The following is a 12,269-nucleotide window of genomic DNA, read 5'->3' as shown; positions in this document are numbered from 1 at the left end:
GATGGTCCATGGCACGTGGTAACCGTTCGAATACCACCTGCATATAAATGTCCTAGAGATGAGAGCAGTGCTTTTAACGTTGCAAGCCCTCAACAACTTTCTTCCTTTAGGAACTATCGCAGTTCACACGGACAACATGTCCGTAGTATGGTATATCAACAAACAGGGCGGGACCAAGTCCTATCCTCTGTGTCGAGAAGCTCTCAGACTTTGGCAATGGGCGATCTCCTCTCAGCGGTTTCTGATAGCAACGCGTACCCCGGGAAAACCAGCATCATAGCGGACAGGTTGAGCAGAGCTATACTCATGCCTCACGAGTGGTCTCTCAAACAATCTATAACGGAAGAGATTTTTCAGAAGTGGGACCCTCCTTGCTGCGACATTTTTGCTACACCCCAAAACAGCAAATGCCCAGACTTCTTCTCTCTCTTTCCACTTCCAGGCCATCCCCCCAGAGACGCTCTAACCCAGGATTGGCCCCGGGGACTTCTTTATGCTTTTCCCCCTTTTCCGTTGATTCCTCAAGTGCTTCAGAAAGCTACCGACTTGAGAGCCAAGCTGATTCTCATTGCTCCTTACTGGCCTCGACAAATTTGGTTCCCGTTCCTTCATCGACATCTCTTAGTGCAGCCTTGGCATCTGGACCCAGTTCCAGATCTTCTGACCCACCAGTCGGGTCAACTGCACCGGTCCATTCGTTCCCTCAACCTCACTGCTTGGCTGCTCCACTTCCTTCCTTAGTCAGGCTTCCTATGATCTCTAATTCCGTTAGGGATATCATAGTAGCTTCTCTAAAGCCCTCTACCAGAAGGATTTACTGTAGCAAATGGCAACATTTTTCCTTTTGGGCAAGGTCTAAGAACATAAATCCCTTTACTGCTCCTATTCAGTCAGTTTTGGACTTCCTAGCTGAAATTTTTCACTCTGGTTCTTCTTCTTCCACAGTTAAAGTCCAGCTGGCAGCAATCTCGAATTTTCATGTCGGATTTGCAGACCAGTACATTATGTCTCACAAACTTTGCAAAGCCTTTCTCATAGGGATCTTCCTACTTAAACCCCCTGTTAGGGATCCTCCACCGCAGTGGGATCTAAACTTAGTGCTGGCATCCTTAATACTTCCCCCCTTTTGAACCGGCTGCTACATGCTCGTTAAAATTTCTCTCTTGGAAGACACTCTTTCTAGTCGCTATTACTTCGGCTAGAAGGGTGTCTGAACTTCATGCTGTCTGTGTTCATCCCCCTTACTTGGTCTTCCACAAGGATAGAGTATCTTTGAGAACTAATCCGTCTTTTTTGCCCAAGGTTGCTTCTAAGACAAATTTAAACCAATCTATTGATCTTCCAGTATTTTTTCCCAATTATTCTGACAGGGCGGAACAAAAATTGCATTGCCTAGATGTTCATCGCCAACTCAGATATTACTTGGACAGATCAAAGCAATCTAGAAAGTCTGACCAGCTTTTTCTTTCTTATGCCGAAAATAAGAAAGGTCTCCCTGTTTCTAAGGTGACCTTATCCAGATGGCTGTCTTCCACTATTTCTTACATTTATCAGCTTAGGGGCAAACAGCTGATCTCAACACCAAAAGCACATTCTACTAGAGGCCTAGCCACATCTACAGCCTTTCAGGCTAGACTACCCTTAGACACTATTTGTGCAGCAGCCACTTGGGCCACTCCTCATACCTTCGTCTCACATTACAAATTGGATTTGGCCTCCAGGGACAGGGCGAGTTTTGGTTCCACAGTTCTCAAGAGTCTATTCCATTGAGCCACCCAGGATAGAGGTGCTAGGGATGCGGTCCCATCCAGCAAGAATGAAGGCGAGATTGACAACTTAACATTTAGAAGTTATGTACCTACCATAACGTTCCATGTTAGTTGTCTTCTCTGCTTCTTTCTTGCCCTCCCTCCTGTCCCCCTAGCCTGGACAGACCTTGAACTATCCTCTTCTCTGGGAGATTTCTCCCTTGGACACCAGTTAGCTCTGCACTTAGTTACCTGGGTTCCCCTTACAGTTTTTTCTCAGGTTAGTTGTTCTTCCCTTGGGGGAAGATAGTAGTTATTTTTTTTCCTCTAGCTACCAAACGAGATCTGGGTAATCACCGCCTTGCATCATGGAATATGGGGCTGCCTCGAGCTGGTGGAAGTGACTCTTGAGCTTAGCAAGTGCCGAGTCGGAGCCGAGGATCGGCTCCGAACCAGCAAGAAAGAAGGCGAGAGAAGACAACTAACATGGAACGTTATGGTAGGTACATAACTTCTAAATACAGTCCTAATGATTTTCTCTCTTTTGCTCCAGAATGTTTGTATTCTGCTCACCATTTGTAGCGTGGCTGGGCTCAGAACCTGTTGAAGCACAGGTAGGAGGCAGTTTTGCTTAAGCTTCTATCTGGTCACCTTGGCATATGGAACAAAGCTTCTGTCTGTAATTAGTATGGTGTTAGAGCAGGTTTTGTAGGTCAGAAAGAATTTTCTAAGGCAAAATAGTACTGTTTTCTTAGACAAAGTAGTCTGTGCTAAAGGTAATGTGACATAATAGTGTTTTACATCCTTTACCGTAATAGAATGCAGAACAGACTTGAAGAGAAGTGTAGTTATTTTTTGGAAAACCAAGCTAATGAAGGGGTAAAGCTTTAGAAGAAATAACACAAAAAGCCAATTTTCATGTTTGCAGTATATTGCATATGTAATCATGATACTAGTTCCTTTTGTTTTGTCAGCAAGAAGTTTGCTTCTGGTTCAAAGATTGTTAAACTTGGCTTTACGCTATTACTGGGTAATGGAGGTTACCAATAAATTCAGGATCCTGCAGTTATTGTCCACTGCAAAATAGGATTGTCTTTCTGACCCTGTTCTTTTCCAAAATTTAAGAATTAATTAGCATTGTAGTGGGTCACTTGCACTAAGTAACCTAAAAGTTTTGTGCACGTTTGTTTGTGTGTGCGCCAGAATTATGTCCAGCTGTGTCATCCATTTGTATTCCATGGTATGACAAGGGAGGTCATCAACTAGGTACTTACTGAGAGGTTTTGCCTTGGCCCTAACATTTCCCCTCTCGCGTCTTTATCACAGTAAGGGGTGGGCAAGCACTGGACATTTGCAAAAATGTATCACAGACTTCTGTGAATGACATAACTTCACAAAAAGCTTTGTACCCCGGTAAGCAGATGCGTGTGTCTGATCTTCAGTGTCCTGTGGGAAATGGAAGTGAAGTTTGCATCCTGGGTGTGTGCCCCCCCAACCCTGCCTGTAGAGAGAGGTGAACAGACATTGTCTTGTTAATGTTCTCCTCTTTCGGACAGCTCCTCTAATGCTGACACTGCTATGTGATCCCAGGATGTTTGGGACATAGGAATTTATCCCTGAATACCACAGAGGGAGCCAGTTTCAAATACCTCAGAAGTTCGCTAATTTCATGTAGACTGTCACCTAGTCCCAAATACATAGTGGAATTTTTATGGGTAGAAACATCTGCTGAAGGTGCTGCAACACTGAAACACGAAGAACATCTGCATTTATGGTAAGTGTACACAACTGTACTTTCTTCATTCTGCATCTGAATACGTCGCTGACATTTTCACTTTATTTTGAACTACCTGACCAAAATAAACTAAGCAGGTGGACAGCATCCTGTGCAAATTTATATGCTGAATTTACTTCCCTTTTTTTTTTTTTTTTTTTTTTTGCAGGTCTGTTCAGCAGCAGTTACTGAATGTTCGATCAGCCAGTCAGCCTTCTATTCTTAATGCAAATCCCATGCTTCAGCAAACATTATTCATGCAACAGATGCAAGGTATTGTGAGTAGCAATAGTGTATTTTGTTTGATGTTTTTCTCTAGTTTGGAAGTAATTTTTATTGCAGTCTCGTAATACTTGTCTGTCTTTTGTGCATGTGTAACTTAAAACTCAGCTCTTTGTCTGATAATATTGTATTTATTATAGCTTTCTTCCAGTAACAGTAGCTGTACTAGAAGTGAATGAGAGGATCTTAGAATTGACCCCAGCATAAAAAAATCAATTGTGTGAATAGATTACATGGAAGCAGACCACCAGAATATAAATATTTCTTCATTGTGATATTTTAGATTTTTTACAGTGGACCAAGCAAAAAATCATGAAACATCCATTGTCTAGAATTGGTAGGGTTTTATTCATCTCTCTTGAGAACTCTTTTATTACTTGCCCAAAGCATAGGAGTATGCAGTAGTTTTTGTGCACGGGGGATTGTCACCATGAATCCACAGATAATTATTTTGCTCTTTCCTAGTTACAGATGGTTTCTTACATTTGTTCTGCTTGTGTGAGTCTGGGATTAGTGCTTTTTGTTAACTATACTGACATGAGTTCTGATGATTTTATTTTACAGCACATGTGGGTGTTAATGTCTGAAAAAGCACGATGGTCAATCTACCCACCTGGTTACCAGAAGTAAATAAAATGAACGGCACTAGTTAGTACTGTCAAACCTAAACAGAGTAGGCAAAGTGCATCACATTAACTGTGATGGCAATCGCTACTCAGACTTTAAAGCAAGCCTTTTAGGCCAGATTCATAAATTCCTACACCAAGTATACACTGAATTTACACACTGTATATTCAAGAACACCCCCACCACATTTTGTGTGCTGTATGTTCACTCAGAATGATTACACTTTGTGGTAACCCTTATGCGTCAACCTCAATATTTAAGGCTGCAAGAAAATCGTTAGGAAAACTAAGATTAGGAGGAAGAAAAAGAAGGTGGGAGTTACGCTTGTGTTGTCTATTCACTCAGAATGGTGTACACTTAGTATAGACATTCATGAGTATGGCCTTTTGCCTTAAAGCGGCTTTATATGAAGCAGTGTGCGTTTTGGAGAACCATTTTATCAGTAACATCTAGCTAAGTGAAGTATGATAATCAATGATCTCTTTTTTTTTCAGTATGCCTGTGTTGTGAACCACTGCTAATCCCTTGCACCAGGGTGCAGTAAGCTTGGTTAACACAAGTCTTATTCATAGACAGCATTCTCTGTCCTTGGCTGTTAAAAAGTAATGGTTACTGGTTCTGGACTTCTTTCTCTTAACAGATGATGATTAATTGCATTATTATCCTAACTTTTACATTTTTATAATTAAAAATACAGAAATATATTCTTAGATGGTAGTCATTCCTTAAAAATTCATTACCAAGTGCTGCTGTAGTAAAAAAACTTGAACACAAAGACTTTAATTATTAGTGCTTATTTCATTTGGGAACATCTCTGAGTAGAAGATCAGGCTTCTTTGTAATAGCTTTTTTAACCAGAGTACATAACTTAGAAAGATAAAGATGGCACAGGCATTTTTTTACAGAACGTACTGGTAGGGTTAAAAAAAAGCAACCACTTTATGTGAATAGTACCTACCGTAAAAAGAGGAGGGAGGAAGAGGCAGAACCCTTTGCAATAAAATGGATAATGTTCTCCATTTTTGACTGTTATTGAAATTGAATCTGCAGCTGATGCTGATACCCAACTTGGTAAGTTGTTGGAGGAGAAGTTGTCATTGATCTTGCTTATGCCAAAGAAGTTAGCCAAAATGTCACAGTGGCTGTCATCCAAGGCCAGGAGACCAAAACCAGCAGTATAAGAGGACAAGTGCATCCTGTAAGAAAATGTATTTTTCATACAAAGTTCATTGTTGGAGTACTAGTATCACAACTCTTTTGGAACAGATGCAAGTATTATCTACATTATTGTACTTCATGTTAAAGAAACTGAAACTGGTCCTATTAGTGATGCAAGTTTGTCTTTCATATGTATTCCAACTATAGTTATTCTTGAACCAATGACAATAGTATCTTTTGAGGTGCAAAATTGATGCTTGTAGTTAACTGAAATCACTTGTACTGGTTTTCCAGGGAATACTTTATAATAGTTCAGCAGTTCAGAGTACTACCATGCACAAAATGTCTCCTAAACCATGAGAGTATTCTAGCTTATTTAATGTTACATTATGCAACAGAAGACCTTCATTGTTTTCCTTTCTGATTTTCTTTTTAATAATTTTTGCAACGAGATTAACCAAATTGGTATTTTATAATTTATATCAGTTTAATCTCACAGTAAGCCCACCTGGTCCAGGAGGCATAAAACGTTTTTCTGTTTATTTCTTTCTTTCTCTGTTCATTTCTTCATAATTGGAAAGCTGACAAATTTGGCAAGAATTCATGTATCATGTAACAGTTTTACCAAATCTGCAAAAATTTAAAAAAAATCAAAGAAAATGTTTTTTCTCACAAATAATAAATTTGTGTTTCACCACATGTGTTCCAATGATCCCTATGATTTACAGCCATGCTAGCAAACCTTGCTTTGTAATGACCAGGCTAGCTCTCTCCATAAGATTCTTTTGTTGAATAATTCTATTTTTGAAAGACTTACTTAGGTTATGGAAACAAGATTCTAATTAACAACTAAAAAAATGAATGGTTCTTTTTAATTATGCAGTCCACTTTTTATCTCATCCAGGGCCTAAAAATCAAATCAGTGATTTGTATTATTCTGTATAATAATGCTAAAGACGTCTTTCATTTGTATATAGATAAAGAATTAAGCTTTATTGAACTATCAACATTAGCAAATTTATTTTGTTTACCTTTTAACAGTTATTTCATACAGTGGGGTGTAATTACCCACCTGTTCTCTTAGTTTAATTTTATTTAAAAATTGATGGTCTGATGAAAAATCACTTGGCTTAGAAGTCCATTTAAATATTTTAGAGAAACAAAAGATAACGGAAATTCTGACCAAGAAAACTGCAAAAGGGGAGAAGATAATTATATTTTATAGATAATTTCTTTATAATAATGTAATAATTATCCTGCACATCAGCTGAGTTCCGTATCTGCCATCATGCAGAAAATCGTATTTACCAAATCAAATTTAGAGCCAAATAAATGGCATGATCCAACAGTTTGATCCATTTATAATAGCTTTTGCTCAAATGTGGATAAACTAACAGTTCTGGATCTCTAATATTGTAGCCAAAATTCTTATTTGATTGTATTGTTATTTTCCAAGCAGTTCTTGTTCTGCTGCCTCTCCAGTAAACTTTGTTCAAAATATCTTAATCATACCATCGGAAATTCAGTAGAAATAGCATATCTTGAATAAAAAATATACATATTGATTATACTTTCATTATAAAAATGTATCCTTCCAGCAAAAGGTATATTTAAATTAGACCAGGAGTTTAGTAGACTTTTCATATCTTTGTAAGTCTTCATCATTTGAGGAGCAGCAACATGATCACCTTGGCACTAGAAAGTCCAGCCCAAGAATTTGATTGTGATATAAATTTAAGTTCCAGATATTTTCAGATTTTTCATTAATAAACCTAGTTTAAATTTAGATTTATTAATAGACAAATCATGATATCTGCTAAATTTTATGTTACAACTTAAATTGGAGACAGAAGCATTCACCCTTTTAAGAACCACTACAAATATTCTATAATCTGTATATGTTTTTAAGGAGAAATTATTTAAACTGAAGGGGACAATATTTGAATCATTTAAAATAACATTACTAATAGGATTAATTGTTAAAAATAATGTTGTGGAAAATGGCAACCCTGTCTAACTCCGAAATTTTGAATTGCAATATGAGTATGTAGGTTGTTAACGGTTAAATAATATTTGGACTGAAGAAGTAAAACAACAATTTATTTCTTTAGTTAAATTTATATATTTAAAAAAAAAATAAGATTCTCTGTCAATCAAATTAAAAGCATTTTGGGCATCAGGTGAGCATAAATCAACATCAGATTGTAACTTATTTTTATTATTTTTTACAATAAAGGATTGCAGCATGTAAAAGCTGAATTGGTGTTGACATCGTCCTGTCAAGAATCCAAACTGAGATGGAGAAAATATATTCATGATCAGTTTTAAAGCTAATTGATTTACCAACTTAGAAAGTATTTTGTAGTCAATATTTAAAAGTGAAATAGACCTATATGATTTCAGGCTTATGAACCAAAATGACTCTCGCTAAAGAAAAATATGGATCAGCTCGATGGGGGAATAGCACAATATGTCGTATAAAGTAACAACAAGTCTGCATAAACTTTGTAAACTTCCACTGGGAGAGAATCTGGACTTGGGGATTTTTTATCCTGAAGAGAAAAAAATAACTTGTTTAATTTCATAATTAAAAGGGAAGACAATAGTTCGTAAAAAAGGTAAGTCCTTTATTAGTTGCCAAGTGGTAAAAATCCAAAGACAGTTGGTACAAAGCAGCAAAATCAGACCAAATGGTAAAATCCAAAGTCAGTAGGTACAGAACAGCAAAATCAGACAAGCGCTTTGCAGATGCCAAGCTTTTCAAGTCAAAGTTTTGACTTGAAAAAGCTTGGCATTCCCAAGCGCTTGTCTGATTTTTTTCTGTACCTACTGACTTTGGATTTTACCATTTGGTCTGATTTTGCTGCTTTGTACCAACTGTCTTTGGATTTTTACCACTTGGCAACTAATAAAGGACTTACCTTTTTTACGAACTATTGTCTTCACTTTGCGGTTCTGGAACTACTCTTCTTGGTGTTATCAGTTTTGCTCTTATAATTAAAAGGGAATTCGTAATTGGCTTCAGGAAGTATATTCAATTTTCTTTGTATAAATTCTGCCATTAATTGCGGATATATACTCACTTTAAAATTGTAAATAGAATTATAGTAATGTTTAACTTTCTGACTCATTTATTGGCTTGTCTATTTCTTTCTGCTTATGTTTTTAGATTTATATTTTAGATGTAGCCTTCACATAACGTTGATGAGCACACTTCACCAGGTTTACCTCATATAAACTAATAATATAAACTCTTTAATTAGAAGCAGAGAAATATATTCCTGTATCAGGGTAAACGCTTGGTCTTCACCTCAAAGCTTCAGAAACTCAGAAAAAACAAAGAGAACGAACTGACCACGACTGAATAATGTAGAAAATAACTTTTAATGCATAAAAGTAAGCGCTTTCACAATCCCAACAACTGATCGCTTCATCAGACTAGTTGCAACAAGCAGCATCTTCAAATTTAAACAGTAAAACAACCAATAACTATAAAACATTTAATTCTAATTGAAAGCACCACCCCCAATTAAAAATGCCACCTACAGCATGTCTTTGGGATGTGGGAGGAAACCGGAGCACCTGGAGGAAACCACACAACCACAGGGAGGACATGCAGACTCTGCACAGAAGGCACCCCAACTGAGGATCGAACCGGAGAACCTTGTGCTTTGAGGCGGCAACGTTAACCGCTTCACCACACTGTGGCAGTATTACAGTACTTTTGGATTATCCCACTGAAATAACCCGGATGTCTGACTGGGGTACCAAAACCAAAGCCTTCCCTACAACCATTACATCCAACGTATGATGTAGACTCTTGAATGTAAGGTACATAAGTGGATGTACGAGTGTGAAATCCTCAGACTGTCTCACCACCAGTCTGAATACAGGTCTCACATCTGTCTATCTGATGTTCTTTGTGTTTCACTGTTGGAGTCAACACATTTGGGTTATCCCTACCAAGGTAGCCCTCGGCCGGCCCGAATACCAGAGACTTAGTATTTCTGCGTCGGTTGCTGTTGCTTGAGGACTGATGTCAGGTCGTCAGTGGTATAAAGTAAGGCAGCTGAAGCTGTTACATCAGTCTTCCTTACCATGGAGCCAGAAGCAGAAGCAGTTCCCACGAGTGCCGGTTGGCCTCTACCTGCGTTTTCGTTTCCAAATTGAAGTTGAAGTCTTCTAAAGCTAAGTACCCCATTGGGGATCCTTTTTTCTTGCACTAATTGATGTCAGAAAAAGTTAGTAATTGTCTCGCCTGTGGAAAGCAAATACCACAGCGAGACTTCCACTCTTGCTGTGTCACTTTTCTAGGCCCAGACCACGACGTTCCCCGTTGTCACTTCTGTGCTTTAATGCCAGAACTGTCCATCGTCGGGCCCTTATTTTAGCCAGATATTTTCATCTACAGTCCTCGAATTCCAATATGGCTTCAGTAAGCCGTCCAACAACAGATCTTCCGAAAAAATGTAAAGACAGAGACAGACTGCACAAGTCCAAACCTACCAACGATGCTTCTGTTAAGTTAGTCATCAGTCCTTCGGTACTCAGGCACTTTCGCATTCCTGATGCCCACTTCAGTTGTTTCGCAGGCCGCTACCGAGACCCTTTCAGAGTCCGGTATGCTGCACAACCCTTCTTCTACTAAGGATCCTGCGGTTGTCTCTACCTTGGATGGGTCCGGAGCCGCTGTGCAGGCACCAGCTTCCGAGGAAGTTATTCACACAAACCAGTCATCTTTCGCGACTACCGTTCTTTCGAAAACAATCGAGTACCTTAGGCCCAGGGTTCGAACCACACCCAAGAAACAGACTAGCCACTGTCAGGCGCCTGCTACCTTGACTCAGTTTCAAATGCTTAAAATAGTGGAAGACCTTATCATGCTGATCAGGGGAAGCCAAGCTACCCCTCAAAAAGGAAAAGAGATCTTTCCCCAGTAGTTTTGTCTGAACTAGAGTCAGATGAATCTGATGCATCTGGCTATGAAGACATGCAACCCCTCATCATTTATGAGGACTCTGATGCAGAGGAATCCATTCCTTCAACCTCTCACCCATTGGATTTTTCCTTTGGGGAAACCCTGCATACTTTAAGGGAGGATTTCCAATGGGAGAGTCAGGACTACCCTCAGTCTAAAAAGAGACTCTGGGAATTCCTAGATCTTCCGCAGCACAGACCCTTAACTATCCCCCCAGTTCTGGATGTGGTGGATGATGTTTTCCTTGAATCCAGCTCAACTCCTTACCTCCTGCTCCCAGAAAACCAGACAGGTACTACAGAGTCCCTGACTCACACAAATATCTTTTTAAAAATCCAACAGCTGACCCTGAGGTCATTTCTCAAGGGCCTAAAGGAATTAAAGCAACCTCTGCTAAGAATCCCACCCCCTCAGACAGGGATTCCCGAGCATTTTGGACAGTTGGAGTAAAAACATATACACCTCAGCTACTCTTGCTATCAGGGCACTAAATTGTCAGTTCCATATGCTTAAATATCAGCACCATACCTTGGAACTCCTTAAACAAAAAATGTCTTCCTTTCCTGCTTGGGCAGAATCTAAAGATTTACAAGACTTAATGCATTCTGCAAGTCAAGTAACTAAACACACTTTGCACTGTGGTTTTGACGCCCTAGAAGCTTCTTGCAGGGCAGCAGTCACCGGATCTGCCATTAGAAGACATGTATGGCTTGAGGAACAACAACTGCCAGACCATGTCAAATCTAAATTGTTGGATGCCCCTTTGCACAAAGATAACTTATTTGACACCAAGGCAGAAGAGGTCTTAAAAAAGATGGAAGAAAAAGCAAAATCAATGCAAACAGTTAAAGGTTTCTTACAGGTCTAGCCCCCTAGGTTCAGCAGGCATTGTCCCTCCAAGCACTGGTCCTTTCCTGTTCTGAGGAAACAGGCACAGCCTAGGCCCTGTGGTAGCAGACCCCCAGACAGCAGCCCCAGGGAATGAAGAGATCTAAGCAGTGGACTACCTCAACTTCAAAACCAGGGAGTTCTAAGCCACCCCCTTATGGTAAGAACTCACAATGACTCGCCTCCTCCTGACCACCCCTCTGCCTACCTTCACTTACCCCTAAGAGGAAAACTCTCCTTTCACTCAAGCACCTGGGCCACCATTACCAAGGACCAATGAGTTCTGAACATTGTGTCTCAGAGATACAAATTCTCCTTCCCCACCCTTCCAACCCCAGGAGGGCTCCAAGATCTACCACCAAGTCAGTGGGCAGAGGCGCAAAAACAAATCCATTCCCTGCTCTCTTTGAGGGCAGTAGAATACATTCCTGCAGAACAGATAGGCCAAGGTTTCTACTGCAGACTTTTTCTGGTGCCCAGAAAAGAGGGTACCTGGCACCCCATCCTTGATCTGTCCATTCTAAACACCTTCCTGGTGATCCCAAAATTCAAAATGCTCACTCTCCAGCAGCTGCTACCCATGCTCTCCAAGGATGCCTGGCTAGCCACCCTGGATCTAAAAGAGGCCTACCTCCACATTTCTGTCATGGAATCGTGCAGAAAATGTCTCCGCTTCTGGGCAGGATCTCGACACTTTCAGTTCTCTGCGCTTCCCTTTGACTTATCTGCTGCTCCCACAGTTTTCACAAAATGCCTGGCTCCGGCCATTGCCTTTTGCAGGCAAAGAAATATTCAAATTTACCCCTACTTAAAC

The 12,269-nt window shown here is 39.8% G+C and overlaps 1 protein-coding gene across 7 annotated transcripts in view; it reads left to right on the top strand.

Annotated features, from left to right (window-relative positions):
- Positions 1-12,269, top strand: part of CIZ1 (CDKN1A interacting zinc finger protein 1) — a 2,016,138-nt gene that overhangs the window by 1,265,371 nt on the left and 738,498 nt on the right. For all 7 annotated transcript variants that reach the window (XM_044058876.1, XM_044058878.1, XM_044058879.1 and 4 more), the window contains one exon: positions 3,692-3,795. In XM_044058876.1, the coding sequence (XP_043914811.1) occupies positions 3,692-3,795 (104 nt within the window). The remainder of the gene's footprint in view (positions 1-3,691; positions 3,796-12,269) is intronic.

Source organism: Protopterus annectens, chromosome 16.part0 (assembly GCF_019279795.1).
Source record: "Protopterus annectens isolate FY-2018-M chromosome 16.part0, PAN1.0, whole genome shotgun sequence".
Taxonomy (NCBI): Eukaryota; Metazoa; Chordata; order Ceratodontiformes; family Protopteridae; genus Protopterus; species Protopterus annectens.
This window is presented reverse-complemented; position numbering and strand designations above follow the sequence as displayed.